General features: G+C 39.3%; 1 protein-coding gene across 1 annotated transcript in view; it reads left to right on the top strand.

The window, feature by feature from the left end:
• Positions 1-17,041, top strand: part of Dref (DNA replication-related element factor) — a 148,577-nt gene that overhangs the window by 110,488 nt on the left and 21,048 nt on the right. Inside the window, exons 2-5 of the mRNA XM_067765882.1 lie at positions 7,012-7,336; positions 7,598-7,734; positions 7,815-7,964; positions 8,269-8,426. Coding sequence (XP_067621983.1) covers positions 7,012-7,336; positions 7,598-7,734; positions 7,815-7,964; positions 8,269-8,426 — 770 coding nt within the window. The remainder of the gene's footprint in view (positions 1-7,011; positions 7,337-7,597; positions 7,735-7,814; positions 7,965-8,268; positions 8,427-17,041) is intronic.

Here is a 17,041-nt window from a genome sequence, read left to right as displayed (position 1 = left end):
CGGGATCCCGTTGGAGTTTTTTCGGGACTTTTTCCGGACTATTTCGGGATCATTTTCGGACCGTTCGGTAATCAATTCTGGATGGTTTTCGCGATCCGTCAGGGATCCCGTCAGGGTCATTTCGGGACTTTCCGTGACTACTTCGGGATTATTTTGGGACCCTTCCGGCATCATTTCTGGATAGTTTTCGGGATTTGTCCGGGATCCCGTCGGCATCATTTCGTGACTATTTTGGTGTCATTCAGGGACTCTTCCGGGATCACTTTAGGTCTCTTCGAAACCGGTAATTCAGCACACATGGCCGTGGATTTACTGCAAATTATTCTTAATTAAAATTCGGTATGTTTTATCTTTAATATCTAACACAGCTTTTTCGTTCTATTTTTTAAGGAATCCTGTAACGAACTGTTACAACTATAATTACAATTTTTGTAATATTTTAACCAACTAAACACACGAAAAAGCAACACTACTTTCATTTAAAAAATTCTTTTTGGTTTTAGCTAATTGTAGTATCACTCCTTTGTTCTATGAGTAGTAATTCTTTCACCCCTGTCATATCAATTAATTTAACTTAAAAACAAAATGTAATTTTTAATTCGAAAAAAAAGTATTGTACTACTCATGTAAGCGTGCCTATCAGCTCATTTAACTCTTTTTTTAATGTATTAAAAAATAAAATACATTGACAGAAGCAATTTTTAAACAGACAACTTGATAAGCAGGCTAACGTGAATAGCACATATATTTTATTTTCTCCTTGCGGACGGGGCCGCGGGTAAAGGCTAGTATATATTATAAATGGCAAAGTTTGGATGTGAAGATGTTTGTCCAGACGTTTGTCTTTGTGACTCAATCACGCAAGAACGGCTGGACCGATTTGGATGAAATGTTGCACACATATAGCCAATAGTCTAGAAGGATCTACTAGCTATATATTTTTCAAAAGGGGGGAGGGGGACCTCTAGGAACAGTTATAATTTAATTATTATATTTTTTAGTCTTTGCGACTGAATCACGCCAGAACGGATTTTGATGAAATTTGGGACACAGACAGTAGTCTACTAGCGAAATTTTTTTCGAACATGGAAAGAGGGGTGGGGGTCCCACGACCCCTTCGAGCAATTACTTTTTAATAATTATTACACATTATAACTTTACGTATACTGGCCTTCACCAATATCACAGACTCAAGGGGTCAAATAAGTCGAGGGCTTACAAAGTGAGCAGTGACACCCGCCGTCTCCACCTCTGGTGTAAAATCTATAAATTGTTATAACTCAAAATAAATTTTCTCCAAAATCAAGAGTTTTTGGTATCTGGCACATACAGATCGGGATCTAAACAATTTTGGAAAAACGACAGTGGTCCTCTCCTTCTCCTCCCGCCATCCGCCCTCCTTCAGTTGTTTTTATTAGCACGTTTTATTAGCTTTACCTGTATGTTTCAATGTAACTCTTCATTCGCTCCAACGCGCCTGCTGCCTTATAAACATGGTTTTATAATTAGCTTCACCTTATTTGTAATCCCGTAAGGGTCATATCGAGACCCTTCCGGGATCCTTTCTGGATGGTTTTCGGGATCGGTCCGGGATCCCGCTTGTGTAATTTCGGGACTTTTTCGGGACTATTTCGGGATCATTTTGGGACCCTTCCGGGATCATTTCTGTATAGTTTTCGGGATCCCGTCGGGGTAATTTCGGAACTTTTTCGGGACTATTCCGGAATCATTTCGGGACTATTTCGCGATCATTTGGGGACCCTTCCGGCATCATTTCTGTATGGTTTTCGGGATCCGTCCGAGATCTCGTCGGGGTAATTTGGGGACTTTTTCGTGATCATTTGCGTACCGAGAGATAAATTCTTGATGGTTTCCGGGATCATTACGGGACTTTTTCGGGGTGACACCCGCCGTCTCCACCTCTGGTGTAAAATCTATAAATTGTTATAACTCAAAATAAATTTTCTCCAAAATCAAGAGTTTTTGGTATCTGGCACATACAGATCGAGATCTAAACAATTTTGGAAAAACGATCAGTGGTCCTCTCCTTCTCCTCCCGCCATCCGCCCTCCTTCAGTTGTTTTTATTAGCACGCTTTTATTAGCTTTACCTGTATGTTTCAATGTAACTCTTCATTCGCTCCAACGCGCCTGCTGCCTTATAAACATGGTTTTATAATTAGCTTCACCTTATTTGTAATCCCGTAAGGGTCATATCGAGACCCTTCCGGGATCCTTTCTGGATGGTTTTCGGGATCGGTCCGGGATCCCGCTTGTGTAATTTCGGGACTTTTTCGGGACTATTTCGGGATCATTTTGGGACCCTTCCGGGATCATTTCTGTATAGTTTTCGGGATCCCGTCGGGGTAATTTCGGAACTTTTTCGGGACTATTCCGGAATCATTTCGGGACTATTTCGCGATCATTTGGGGGCCCTTCCGGCATCATTTCTGTATGGTTTTCGGGATCCGTCCGGGATCTCGTCGGGGTAATTTGGGGACTTTTTCGTGATCATTTGCGTACCGAGAGATAAATTCTTGATGGTTTCCGGGATCATTACGGGACTTTTTCGGGGTTATTTTGGGTCTCTTTAGGCATCATTTCTGGATGGTCTTCGGGATTCGTCGGGCATCCCATCGGGGTCATTTCGGGACTTTTCGCGACTAATACGGGACCATTTGGGGACCCTTTCGGCATCATTTCTGGATGGTTTTCAGGATCCGTCCGGGATCTCGTCGGCGTAATTTGGGGACTTTTTCGGGATCATTTGGGGGCTCTTCCGGCATCATTTCTGGATGGTTTTCGGGATCCGTCCGGGATCTCGTCGGGGTCATTTGGGGACTTTTTCGGGATCATTTGGGGGCTCTTCCGGCATCATTTCTGGATGGTTTTCGGGATCCCGTTGGGGTCATTTCGGGACTTTTTCGCGACTAATACGGGATCATTTGGGAACCCTTTCGGCATCATTTCTGGATGGTTTTCGGGATCCGTTCGGGATCTCGTCCGGGTCATTTGGGGACTTTTTCGGGATCATTTGGGGGCTCTTCCGGCATCATTTCTGGATGGTTTTCGGGATCCGTCCGGGATCTCGTCAGGAACTTTTTCGGGATCATTTGGGGGCTCTTCCGGCATCATTTCTGGATGGTTTTCGGGATCCGTCCGGGATCCCGTCGGGGTCATTTCGGGACTTTTTCTCGACTAATACGGGATCATTTGCGGACCCTTTCGGCATCATTTCTGGATAGTTGTCGGGATCCGTTCGGGATCCCATCAGGGTAATTTCGGGACTATTAGGGGATCATCTGGGGACCTTTCCGGCATCATTTCTGGATAATTTTCGGGATCCGTCCGGGATGCCGACGAGGTTATTTCGGGACTATTTCGGGATCATTTGGGATACCTACCGGCATCATTTCTGGATGGTTTTTGGGATTCGTCCGGGATCCCGTCGGGGTCATTTCGGGACTTTTTCTCGACTAATACGGGATCATTTGCGGACCCTTTCGGCATCATTTCTGGATAGTTGTCGGGATCCGTTCGGGATCCCGTCACGGTCATTTCGGGACTATTAGGGGATCATTTGAGTACCTTTCCGGTATCATATCTGGATAGTTTTCGGAATCCTTTCGGGATCCCGTCATGGTCATTTCGGGACTTTTTCCGCATCATTTAAGGATGGCTTTCAGGATTCGTCCGGGAACCCGTCAGGGTAATTTCTGGACTTTTCCGAGACTATTTCGTGATCATTTTGGGACCTTTCCAAGATCATTTCTGGATGGATTTCGGGATCTGTCCGGGATGCCGTCAGGGTCATTTTGGGACTATTAGGTGATCATTTGAGGACCTTTCCGGCATCACTTCTGGATGGTTTTCGGTATCCGTTCAGGATCCCTTCGGAATAATTGCGGGACTTTTTCCGGATCATTTGGGGTCCCTTCCGGCATCATTTCTTTATGTTTTTTGGGATTCGTCCGGCATCCCGTCGGGGTCATTTCGGGACTTTTTCTCGACTAATACGGGATCATTTGCGGGCCCTTTCGGCATCATTTCTAGATAGTTGTCGGGATCCATTCGGATCCCGTCAGGGTCTTTTCGGAACTATTAGGTGATCATTTGAGGGCCTTTCCGGCATCACTTCTGGATGGTTTTCGGTATCCGTTCGGTATCCCGTCGGAATCATTGCGGGACTTTTTCGGAATCATTTGGGATCCCTTCCGGCATCATTTCTGGATGGTTTTCGGGATTGTTACTTTTCCGGGATAGTTTTTGGACCCTTCCGGGATCATTTCTGGATCTGTGCGGGATCCCATCTGGGTCAGTTCCGGACTATTTCGGAATCGTTTTGGAATCATTCCGGAAACATTTCTGTATGGTTTTCGCGATCCGTCGTGGATCCCCTCGGAGCCATTTCGGAACTTTTTCTGGAGTATGTCGAGGTCATTTGGGGACTTTTTCGGGATCATTTGGGGGCTCTTCCGGCATCATTTCTGGATGGTTTTCGGGATCCCGTCGGGGTCAATTCGGGACTTTTTCTCGACTAATACGGGATCATTTGGGGACCCTTTCGGCATCATTTCTGGATAGTTTTCGGGATCATTTGGGGTACCTACCGGCATCATTTCTGGATGGTTTTCGGTATCCGTCCGGGATCTCGTCGGGGTCATTTGGGGACCTTTTTGGGATTATTTGGGGGCTCTTCCGGCATCATTTCTGGATGGTTTTCCGGATCCGTCCGGGATCCCGTCGGGGTCATTTAGGGACTTTCTCGCGACTAATACGGGATCATTTGGGAACCCTTTCGGCATCATTTCTGGATGGTTTTCGGGATCCGTCCGGGATCCCATCAGGGTAATTTCGGGACTATTAGGGGACCTTTCCGGCATCATTTCTGGATAATTTTCGGAATCATTTCTGGATGGTTTTTGGGATTCGTCCGGGATCCCGTAGGGGTCATTTCAGGACTTTTTCTCGACTAATACGGGATCATTTGCGGACCCTTTCGGCATCATTTCTGGATAGTTGTCGGGATCCGTTCGGGATCCCGTCACGGTCATTTCGGGACTATTAGGGGATCATTTGAGGACCTTTCCGGCATCATTTCTGGATAGTTTTCGGAATCCTGTCGGGATCCCCTCAGGGTCATTTCGGGACTTTTTCGGGATCATTTAAGGATGGCTTTCAGGATTCGTCCGGGAACCCGTCAGGGTAATTTCTGAACTTTTCCGAGACTATTTCGGGATCATTTTGGGATCTTCCCAAGATCATTTCTGGATGGATTTCGGGATCTGTCCGGGATGCCATCAGGGTCATTTTGGGACTATTAGGTGATCATCTGAGGACCTTTCCGGCATCACTTCTGGATGGTTTTCGGCATCCGTTCAGGATCCCGTCGGAATAATTGCGGGACTTTTTCGGGATCATTTGGGGTCCCTTCCGGCATCATTTCTGAATGGTTTTTGGGATTCGTCCGGCATCCCGTCGGGGTCATTTCGGGACTTTTTCTTGACTAATACGGGATCATTTGGGGATCCTCTAGGGGTCGTTTCGTAACTTTTTCTGTATTATTTTTGGATCATTTGGGGACCCTTCCGGCATAATTTCTTGATGGTTTGCCGGATCCATCAGGGTTATTTCGGGACCATTTTGGGATCATTTGGGGACCCTTCCGAGATCATTTCTGTTTCCGTCCGGGATGCCGTAGGAGCCATTTCGGGATTTTTCGTTACTTTTCCGGGATATGTTTTGGACCCTTCCGGGATCATTTCTGGATCTGTGCGGGATCCCATCTGGGTCATTTCCGGACTATTTTGGTATCCTTCCGGAATCATTTCTGTATGGTTTTCGCGATCCGTCGTGGATCCCCTCGGAGCCATTTCGGAACTTTTTCTGGAGTATGTCGGGATAATTTAGGGACCCTTCCTGGATATTTTCTGGATGGTTTTTGAGATCCGCGCGGGAGCCCGTCAGGGTCATTTCGGAACCTTTTCGGGATCATTTCTATGTGGTTCTCTGGATACGTCTAGAATCGTGTCGTTGTCATTTTGGGTTTTTTTGGGAGTATTCCGGGAACTTTTGGAGACCCTTCCGGGGCATTTCTTGATGGTTTTCGAGATCCGTCCGCGATAGCGTGGGGGTTATTTCGTAGCTTTTTTTGGATAATTTCGGGATCATTTGGGATCCTATCAGGTTATCAGCTCATTTAGTTCTTTTTTTACTCAATTAGAAAAATAAAAAGCATTAGACAGAAAACAAAATTTTAAACAGATAACTTAATAAGCAGGCTAACGCGAATAGCCCATATATTTAAATTTCTCTTTGCGGACGGGGCCGCGGGTAAAGGCTAGTATAATATAAATTAATAATCAATGTCACATCCAGTATTTGTGGGTATCGGGCAGTTGGTGGCGTAATGCCATCGACGTGGTGAGGTGCATACCCGGTAGTGGTGCTATGCTTTTTTCGATGGCAAGAGTAACTATTGATTCTAAAGCTAGCATCAGACGCCATTTAAAAGTCATTTGGTGACGATGTGGGGTTACCGTTGCTGCGCCCAGAAAAATTGGGGAAGAGTCATCGCTCAAGCATGAGCTGCACTGGGCAGATACCGCTAACATTGCGACGGGGTCAGGAGTTGGTTGCCCTGTCCTACTCGTGTGCTGGTGCCGACAAAAACCGAGCGGAAAACGAGGGTATGACTTGGTATTTTTCTCATGCATGCAACGGAGATAATAGTTTAGGAAGCAGCCGTGTCAGCAGGAACCATTTGATGGAAGAAGCAGCGGGTACCGCCCCAACGGGAACACTTACGCAAACCTTTGTGAGGTTAAAACAACATAACAGCAACGGCTGCTATCTGTAGCATGCTGAACAGGGGTTAAACAAGATTTGAAGAAATTAACTCAACGATGGCAAGGCCTGTGTCCTGTGACGTGCTCTGCCCAATGATTTTGTGACCTCAAATAGCCCCTATTGTGAATTAATAAAACGCATTATTTTATATTAATTTTTGCAGATTGAGTCGCTTATTCGTGAACTACACAGTGATAAGCTCACTACACTGGCAAACCAAATTAAAATGCGTTCACAAGTAAAACCGTACTCGTTGGGTTTTGAAATTTGGAAGAACGTGGAGAACAAGCATTTCATGTCGATTTATTACAACTATTGCACTGATGCACCGAACTATAACCTTCTGAATAAATTGTACTGTACAGTCGAGTACAATAAATTTACGTCAATTGATGAAATATTTGAGGAATTTAATTTGGAAAACTGCGCAGCAGCTATTGTGAGCTATGATTATGATGATTATTTAAAGCATTTCTTGAAAACTAAAGGTAAGTTTTACTTTATGGGATTGCATAACTGATTTAAATAAAATTGATCTAGAATTGTCGTAAAATTAATCTAAACCATCTTTTACACGAGTCCATTTTTTGGACGTTTAACCATGATTGTCTTATACTTTCGATTGAATGTCCAAAAACCTACCAGAAAATCGCCTATTGTAAAACGTGCCTAATTATAGTGAAGTTTGCATACGCAAAGCATATTAATTACTAGCATTTTTTCAATCTCTTCTAATATTTTTGGCTTAGATATTCCGATAATATTGTCCTATGACGTCACTGTGGACAAATGTTTGAAGTCTGTTTTCGATTTACCGGATGTTGCTTCAATATTTGACCAAGTTAAAGAAATGATTATGCGTTATGGAACAGAGATTAGTTCGAAGGTGAAGTCATATTTCCGTTTTCTTAGGCAAAAAAAAAAAAATATACTAAAATAATAATTATACTTTTTTATTTCCCAAAGGATGTGGAGATTCCGACTTTAAATGAAGAGTTTCCTTGGACTTTCTATGAGCTTTTGAAATTTTTTTCTGAAACTGTATCATGGCCAGAAGACGTCGATATTCTGGTTGCATCTTCAAAAGCGATTGTGGATACTTTAAATATATTAGCGGTAAAATACAAGTTATAAATACCTATGACGCTACCAGCGCGAAAATAGCCTAACCTACAAATCTTACTTTTGAAATAATCGGCCTCCAGGCATAAACAAACAACATATACCACCTTGCTAGTAATATACTTTTGCCTCAAATAACTTTGTCAACATATGTATGATACGTATATTCGACCTAATCCACAGTTGTGTGTGTGAAAAATGGTTTTGGGGTTATGCCGCTTTCGCGCTGGTACGTCATACATAATCATGTACATATATGTAATTATGATTTACCAGGTCATAATTTAACTTTTTACAGATGACTTTAGATACGCTTAAAGGCGAAGAAATTCCCCACAGTAGCATGTTGTCGCCTATAACTTCAAAAATAGTTAATAAAAAGTTATCTTTGTGCGCTACCGATGATGAATTTGCGGCGAATTTAAAGAATACTATAAGCAGGGAGCTGCAGGACGTGTGAGTTACTATAATAAAAATTATTATGCTACACTGCTGAAAAACGATCCTTTATCACCTCCCTACCATTCCCCTTTTACTATATTTTCCATTGTCTTCCTTTTCCTGACCACGCCCACTTCTCCAAAATCTTCTGTAGCCTAAAAATGCCTACAATGAAAAGTCTAAAAATCTGTTGAGAATTTTCTTCGTCTACAAAACATACACACTAAACCGTTCGTTAGAAAAAGTTTACTTTGCGGGGCGGATATGACTTAAAAATATGGGTTAAAAATAAGCTGCGCAAAATTTCACATGAATTTGAAAACTCTTAGAACTGCCGCGTTGCATTTGAAAATTTTGAAACCCGTATTCATGCAAAGTGCAGCAGTTTATGTGAAATAGTTGACCGCCTCTAATTTGATACTTATTTATTTCATAAAAACAAATAATTAGATTATGAAGGCAAACATAAAAATAAAATTATAGGGTCTAAGTAAGATTTCTTTCAAATAACAAGAAAGCAGCTGGGCCATTCACAAGAGTGTCGTATTCATGCAAATTTTTAGGATATAAGTTTTTTTATAGGTTTCAAAATAAAGTTTATTATAGTATAGCACATGCGGCGAATAGGGGACCCTGTGAATTCCCTAAGTATTTTCGGATTATTCAAAAATAAGCGCATTTATTATAACTATCGTGTTGGTCTCCATACAAAAAAAATTGTGAAAGTCCGCCCCTAAATTTAAAGCTTTTGTTGAGGGGGTTTCGGATTTTTTTTTTTTTATCCTTCAAATGCATTTGAAATTGTTCAAATTGATCTGGGAAGTCTGCACATTTGCTTTTAACGTCCTTTCGAGCTATGAAGTAGTTTTCACATGATTAGGTCACCTAATTGGGTTTTATCCCCCCTAAAATATCATTTTTGTTTTACCAGGCGAAAGTATTTACAAATTCATGACACTGTTGCTTTTGAGCCATTCCCCTACGTCAATAAACAACGAAGTTATGGCACTTAAGAAGAGGCGATAAGGGCAATTGGTCTTATGTCCATTTGAGGTCATAAGGTAGTCATAAGGTCAATTTACCATGTAAGAACAGACAGTGGTATTACCCTATGTTGTCGTAAGCAGTAATAGTTAAATTTTTCGGAAAGGAACTTCGTCGGCTTACACTCGGAAGGCGATGTTGTTTGTGTTGTAGCGATAAACAAACACTCCGAAGGTTTTTGGGAGTGTTACCGATGTTGATTCTCATTTGCCGGATAAAGATCTGGTACGTTCCGGTAACAAGTACCATTAAGGTACGAGCCGACCATCTCGGGGACGATTTAATATGACCACATTGAACCTTCTTACTTACTTCCTTTATTGGCGCTTAACCGTTAAAACGGTCACACCAAGGGAGATTAAATCGTTTTCGGAGCGTCATCTTTCATTTGCATAACATGGCCTAGCCAGCGTAGTTTTAATTCGCGCTGAACTATGTTGATGTCTGCGTAAAGCTCGTACAACTTATCATTAAATCGGTACTCACCATCGCTAACGCGCAAAGGTTCGTAAACCTTTTGAAGAACTTTTCTCAGAGCCGCTTCATCTGATGTTGTCATGGTCCATGCTTCTGCACCTTATAGCAGGACGGGTCCGATAAGTGATTTGTAGAGCATGATTTTCGTTTGCGAGAGAGGACTTTCAACAACCAGGGAAGGGCGTTGTCAACAAATTTGAGTAACGATTTACGAAAAAAAAAGAAAAAATTTATTCATTATTCAAGAAAACTTGAGTGTTGAATAACAAGGTATTTTTTATTAAAGCTTTTCTTGAATAATGACTAACATTTGATCGTTATTCAAAATATTCTGATTGACGATAACCGCTCATTTTTATTTTTGTAAATTTTGAGTATAGAGTTGAGTTATTATTAATTATTTGAAAAATATGGAATAACAATATAATTTCAATTTTAATCAGTTATTCCAAAATAAAAAAATAAACCCTCGAGATGCCCTGAAAATATACCCATATGCGTAACCAGTGTATTTCTGGTAGTTGTAAAGCTTCTGAGGGAAATTATTTTGGGGAGTATTCGCGGGGGTCATTTGGGGGTAATTTCTGGGACACCCTGGGGATCCTCCCGGGGTCTTTTGGAGTAAATTTTTTGGTTATTTCGGGGACTCCCTCGGGGTCTTTTGGAGTCACTCCACGGGATCTCTCGCGATCCCCTGTGGCCTTTTGGGAGTAATTTCGGGATGGTTTTGGGGTCTCCCACGGGGTCATTTGGGGGTCGTTCTGGGTAGTTTTTGGGCGCTCCCTCGGGGTCATTTCGGGATGGTGTTGGGGACGGCCGGGGTGATGTGGGGGTCGTTCCGGTATCTTTTTGGGGACTCCCTCGTGGTAATTTGGGGGTCATTCTGGGATGGTTATAGGGACTCCCTCGGAGTCATTTGGGGGTCATTTCGGAATGGTTTTGCGGACTCCCTCGGGGTCATTTCGGCATGGTTTTGGGGGGCTCCGTCGGGTTCATTTGGGAGTCGTTCCGAGATCGTTTAGGGGACTCCCTCGGAGTAATTTCGGCATGGTTTTGGGGACTCCCTCGGGGTCACTTGGGGATCGTTCAACTTTCATTCTAAAATATCGTTTTGGTTTAACGAAGACTGTTGAAATCAATGTTTCGAACACAAACGTCTGCAAATTTTGGTCTACAAAAAAATATCCAGAGTCCCTGCAAAATTTCAATTATGTAGGATTATACTATTTTCACTTATGAGTTACGCAATAATATCCACTTGGAATGCTTATGATTTCGAGGTCGTCATCCTTGGCCGAATAGTTACTCCCTAACGTTTCAACGTTTTTTCTGGTAGTATTCGGCAGAATTGAGCGAAAAAAATTCGTTTGAAAGTCTTCGGAGCTACACCTAGAGCTTCTATGAAAGTGATAGCGACGAAGGTATGGGTTCGAAGTCGCAGTCCTATAGCTTCTGTGCTGGCAAGTGGTGTGAGGGCCAGAAGGCGTGGTAGCGACTGGTGGTCAGGATTGCTACTATTCGCACATCGGACTTATAGCTCTTAAAAGAGCCGAAAAAACTAGAGGCGCCCTATGGCGCGATCAACAATAGGCAAGCGTTGGCGCTAATCGTTAAAACTGTGCCACGAAAGTCATGAGTATTAAAAGACCATTAATAACAACCGTAAGTCGCCATCGTGCGTGACCAGCAAGAAATCTGTCGACAACGAACGCGCCGCCGCCGCCGATAAAGTGATCGGCGTAAACCTCTAGTTGCAGATCCTGGTCACCGACATCCCGCCGCCGTCCTATGAGGCGAAATGGAGTAGATGCCAGCCCTAAACCGCTCACCTTCATAATCGGGTGCTATGGCGTTCGGCCTCACACCAACGACAGTGTAGTATGGCCATTCCTGGCTTGGCCAAAATGGTCGCCATGTACTTGTTGAATGAAGTCTTAGGTTGAAATATGCGAACAATTGCTTATTTCCATAGATTCGAAATAAAATTGTTCACCACTATATTTAAATGAAAACGTTTACAATTTATTTAATGAAATTAATGCAAATCACAAGTTAAATGGAGACTGGCAATATATATATCTATATATATATGTATCAAATTTATTTCACCAGCGAGAGCAATTAATTCGACCGGTCGGTCACTTTGAATGCGCGTAAAAATCTTTAATTTTGACAGGTAACCCTCATTGTGAATGTTGGTTGTGTTTAATAAGCATTGCTTGACTTTATGGTCAAGCAACACTTACAATAAGGGTTACCTTACATCATCCCCCTTTGGAAAAGAAGAATTGGCCAAATTCTTCTGTCCCAAAAGATATGTAATTTATCGTAGAAAAGTTTAACAGTCTTTTAAAATTTCAATCTACATCTACGTTTAGATCTAAATAAAGAATTAAATTCTAAAGTCTAGTTCTAAAGTAGGGCTTAAATTTATTTTTTGTAATAAAAAAAAAATGTTTTTTTGTTTTAATTCTAATGTATGAATTAAGTTCTTAAGTTTTAGTTAAATGGTAAATGGTTTTAATTTATTTTATTTAAATTTTTCTTTCTAATTTAACAATAGAAATTAACTTTGAATTTAAATAATTTGATTTAATTTATTTTTCTTATTCTATTTTTATGGACTACTTTTTCCTTTCTCGTTTCGTCATCTATTATTGTGACGTTAACACCGTCAATACCTAGTACGGTATAACGACCAATATAGATACTACTATGTTTGTCGCGGGGTTCTTTTTCAAGAAATACCCTGGTCAAGCACCTTGACAGATATTGGTTGATAGTGTTTGTTATATACGGTTTGTTTTTAATTTGTGTTCTGTAAAGGCTTGTTTTACTAATGCGTGAGTTTTTTGAAAACGAAATTTAACTTCTTTTGAATAGTTTTCTATGTTGTAAAACAGGTCTATTTTATCGGTTTGCAGTTCATTTGGTAAATTAGCTGCTTTGCCAAAGAACTCGTATGGTGGGAATTTATTATCGAATACTGTGTTTGTTGTAGTGTTATGAAGAAAAGTGAAATATTTCATGTAAACATCCCAGTCGGAAAAATTAGGATTTAGATAAGATTCATTGAAAACTCGGTGGTTTCGCTCTACTGTGCCAAGAGTTTCATGATGGTACGCTGTGGAAGATTTGTGTTCGATTTTTAATAGTTTTGTTAACTCTGAAAAAATTTAATTTTTGTATTCGGTGCCTAAATCAGTTTTAATTGTTTTCATAATGCCATATATTAGTATGAAATTTTCAAAAAAAAAGCTGATGCAACCGTTTTTGCACTTTTATCAGGTATCGCAATCGTTACTAAGTATTTGCTGAGATCGCATATAATGGTGACAACGACTTGTTACCATTATCGGATTGTGGTAGAGGCCCTATAGTGTCAATAACAACAATGTCGAATGGCTTACAGGGTGTTTCGGTTAGGACTAAACTTCTTTTGTTTTTGGCTTTACCTTGTTTAAAAGACATTTTTCACATTTTTTAACAAATTTCGCTATATCGCGCGTCATGCCTTTCCAATAATATTTGGTTCTTAGTTTTGCATAGACTTTTTTACTACCGAAATGTCCTAAAATTGGGTCTGTATGATAAATTGTTATCAATTTTTGTTTTTTGTCTTCATCTGTCACAGTTTCTAAGGGTTCGGTTAGGATGATTTCTAAATGTTTTAAAATTTTATTCCCAGTGGTTTTCAGATCTGATATCGAAAAATATTTATCAAGATTATCATTTTTTTGCAATTCAATTATATTAATATTGCGCTTGCCAGCTTCTTTTTGGAGCTTCAAAAGTAATTCATCTAAATGTATTATTTCGTTAGCACACGCAACCTTAATTAACTCATTTTTTTTTTTTTATTTGTTTTAAATGCACATCTATCTCAAAATTTGTAATTTTACCACTATTATCGTTATTTATTTGGGATTTTATTCTGCGTATTTTCTTTGAAAATTTGTTTGAAAAATTGTCATAAACTTGTAATTTTATGTTTTCCTTTACTTTTTCTTCTTTGACTATTTGTTGTTGCGTTAATTGTTCTTGTTGACTTGACGGTAAAGTGAGTGCCATAAACGTATGGTCTGAATTTTTTGATTGCAAAAAATATAGCTAAAAGTTCTAACTCTATTATTGATTTTTTTTGTTCTGAATTATTAAATGATTTGGACGCGAAGCAAATTGGTAAGTCAAAGCCAAAATAAAAATGGCACCACAACGAATTTTTGAAACGTCGACTGTAATTATAAATTCCTTTTTAAAGTCTGGGTATTGGAGAATTTGAGGAGAAATTAAAGATTTTCGAAGTTTTTCAAATTCTATATCACATGACTCATCCCATTTAAATTCCACTCTTTTCCTGCTAAGTTTATTTAAACGTGCTGCTATTGAAGCAAAATTTGGTATAAACCTTCGATAGTAATTGGCGAATGCCACGAATCGTTTTACTGCATCCTTATCACAAGGTTTCGGATATTTCTTTATTGCAATTATTTTGGAATCATCGGGAAGTAGACCTTTTGATGAGCATTTGTGTCCTAGGAAAGTGACTTCTGAACGCATTAAGTTGCATTTTTCGGGATTTAGAAGCAAATTAAATTTTTTGCCTGTTTGAAAGACTTGTTCTAAATTTTTACGAGGGTTAGCTTCGCTACACCCAATGACTATAAGATCATCGACATATAAAAAGGCTTGGTTGGGAGAAATTCCTGAAAAAGCTATTGACATCATTCTTGAGAATGAGTTTGGAGCTACGTTTAAACCGAATGGTAAAACTTTCCATCGAAAAGCACCACGATCAGTGCTGAATGAGGTGATGTCTCTAGAATCTTTATTTAATGGAATTTAATGAAAACCTGAATACAAATCGAATGTAGAAAAATATTTGGCTCTGCCTAGATTATCAAGAATATCGTCTATTCGTGCAAGTGGGAATTTGTCTGCTATCAATTTTTTGTTTACGGCTCTAAAGTCGACACACATGCGGTAGGATTTCTGTCCAATTGGATTTTTCTTTGGTACAAGTATCAATGGGCTATTATAGTTGGAATAACTGTGTTCTATAAGATCATTTTGTAATAAATTATCAACTTGTCTATTAATTTCCTCTCTCTGACAATATGGTAAGCGGTAATTTTTTATGTAAACAGGATTTTTATCTGTCAATCGTAGTTTCTGTTCATAAAAGTTGTTAAGCGTCATACGATCGGTCTTTAGTGCAAAAATATCATCATATTTTAGACATAAATCGAGAAGTTTTGGTTTGGCATAATTTGGCATTTGTTTTTCTAAAATTGATTTTAATTCCTCTGACCTTTTCGAATCTTTTGAAATATCGTTGATTTTATACACGTTATAGTTGGTGATTTCATCCGTAACTATTTTACAATTTCTTATGTATTTTACGTCATCGGTGACGTTTAAAACTTCGGATTGTTAGTGTCAACGATACACTTTACGGTGAACACACCTACAAATTTCCTGTGCCTCTATAAAAACTGGATAATTAGATTTTTTTCAGCTTAAATAAGCGATAAACTTCGCATCTAGGAGGAATAACCATGGTGTTATCGGCTGTATTATGTAAAATTAAAATTTTATGAATATTTTTGCCAATGTCAATTGTTATGCTCTCGTTTGAATAGTCTATTATGCAATTGTATTTTTTTGTAATTTGTCATCTATACATTTAGAGTATGAGGAATTGAAATATTTGAAAAAAAAAGTTCTGTTTTAATGGTACTCAATTTTGAAACTGTGTCTGTCGTAACGCAGGTTATATAAATATATAAAAATTGCCATTACCTCGCGAGCCATAATTATTTTTATTATTATGTCTATAATTGTTATTGTTGTTTCTGCTAAATTGTTGTTGTACCTCGAAAAGTTGTTCCTATTATACTGATTTCCTCTGAAGTTACCACGAAAACTACTATTTTGCCTGTTATAACGCGATCGAAACGCCAACACTTGCCTTTCACTAACTTGGTTATTCTGTTCTACGATAATTTTCCTAACTACATCCTTAGAATCAGTAAACGTAGTTGACGCTAAAATTGATTTTACTAAGTCTGAGCGAGTGTTAAGCCGACAAACGTTGACTGTTTTTGGGACTGCCATCTCGTGCGCTTTTTCCTGAGTCATTCCTTCTATAAGTAGTGATCGTTCTAAAGCATCGGAAAGTTCCTCTACACGTTTGGCGAATTCAGTGTGCTTATTATTAAAAACTTATAAAGATGCAATTTTTCCTGCAACAACTTTTGAGTTGTCAGGTTTTATTCTACCTTTTAACGCATCTTTTATTTGTTGAATTATTTTATCTATAAAGAATGCAAGTGAATGCGGATTGCCGCCGTAGTTTTCTCTGATTATAGAGGCACACATAGTAATAAAGTTTTTCTTTTGCTGGCAACGCTGTTCGTGATAACGTTGTAAAAATCATTGTTTAGTATATAGTTTGGCAGCTTAAATTGAAGTTATGTTGCGAATAGAGTGGAAGGCACTCGAAGGCCGTGAAAAAAGACACTCGAATGAGGTATAATGAAGGAATTGATGTTCGGAGTTTTTTTTCAAATTTGCCCGAAATCCTGAATCACAAAACGGAGTGTAGATAAGTACGAAAATGAAAAAATGTAGTTAGGTTTTGCTCCTTTTTTAGTAGGTGGTTTTCATTTTAAAAATGTAATATACAAACCAATGTTCACTCTATTACTTTTTTGCAGGATATTTTCATTTTAAAAATGTAATATATAAACCAATGTTCATTCTATTACACACATATACTTAATAATAACAGGATTTTTATTTTTACGATTTATTCCTCAAAGAAAATAAATGAAACACGTATAAATGTAGTCATTAATCATGTTTTTTACTTCTTAATTTATGTTAAAAATAACTCTGTGTTAAAAATAGCAGAACTAAAATCTCAATGCCATACTACTTTTATATAATAAAAATGATTTTATGTATGCAAGTATTTTATACCTATACATTATATCTTAACTTTCTCGCTATATAAGGAAGGTAACAATTCCAGGGGCCGTTTTCACCATCTTCGGTTAACGCTAACAAGCAATTTATTTGAAAGAAATCGTTTAGTGATTTGTCAA

The sequence above is a fragment of the Eurosta solidaginis genome, chromosome 2 (assembly GCF_040869045.1).
Source record: "Eurosta solidaginis isolate ZX-2024a chromosome 2, ASM4086904v1, whole genome shotgun sequence".
In the NCBI taxonomy this organism is placed as follows: Eukaryota; Metazoa; Arthropoda; class Insecta; order Diptera; family Tephritidae; genus Eurosta; species Eurosta solidaginis.
The sequence above is the reverse complement of the archived record's forward strand: the minus strand, read 5'-3'. Positions and strand labels throughout refer to the sequence as shown.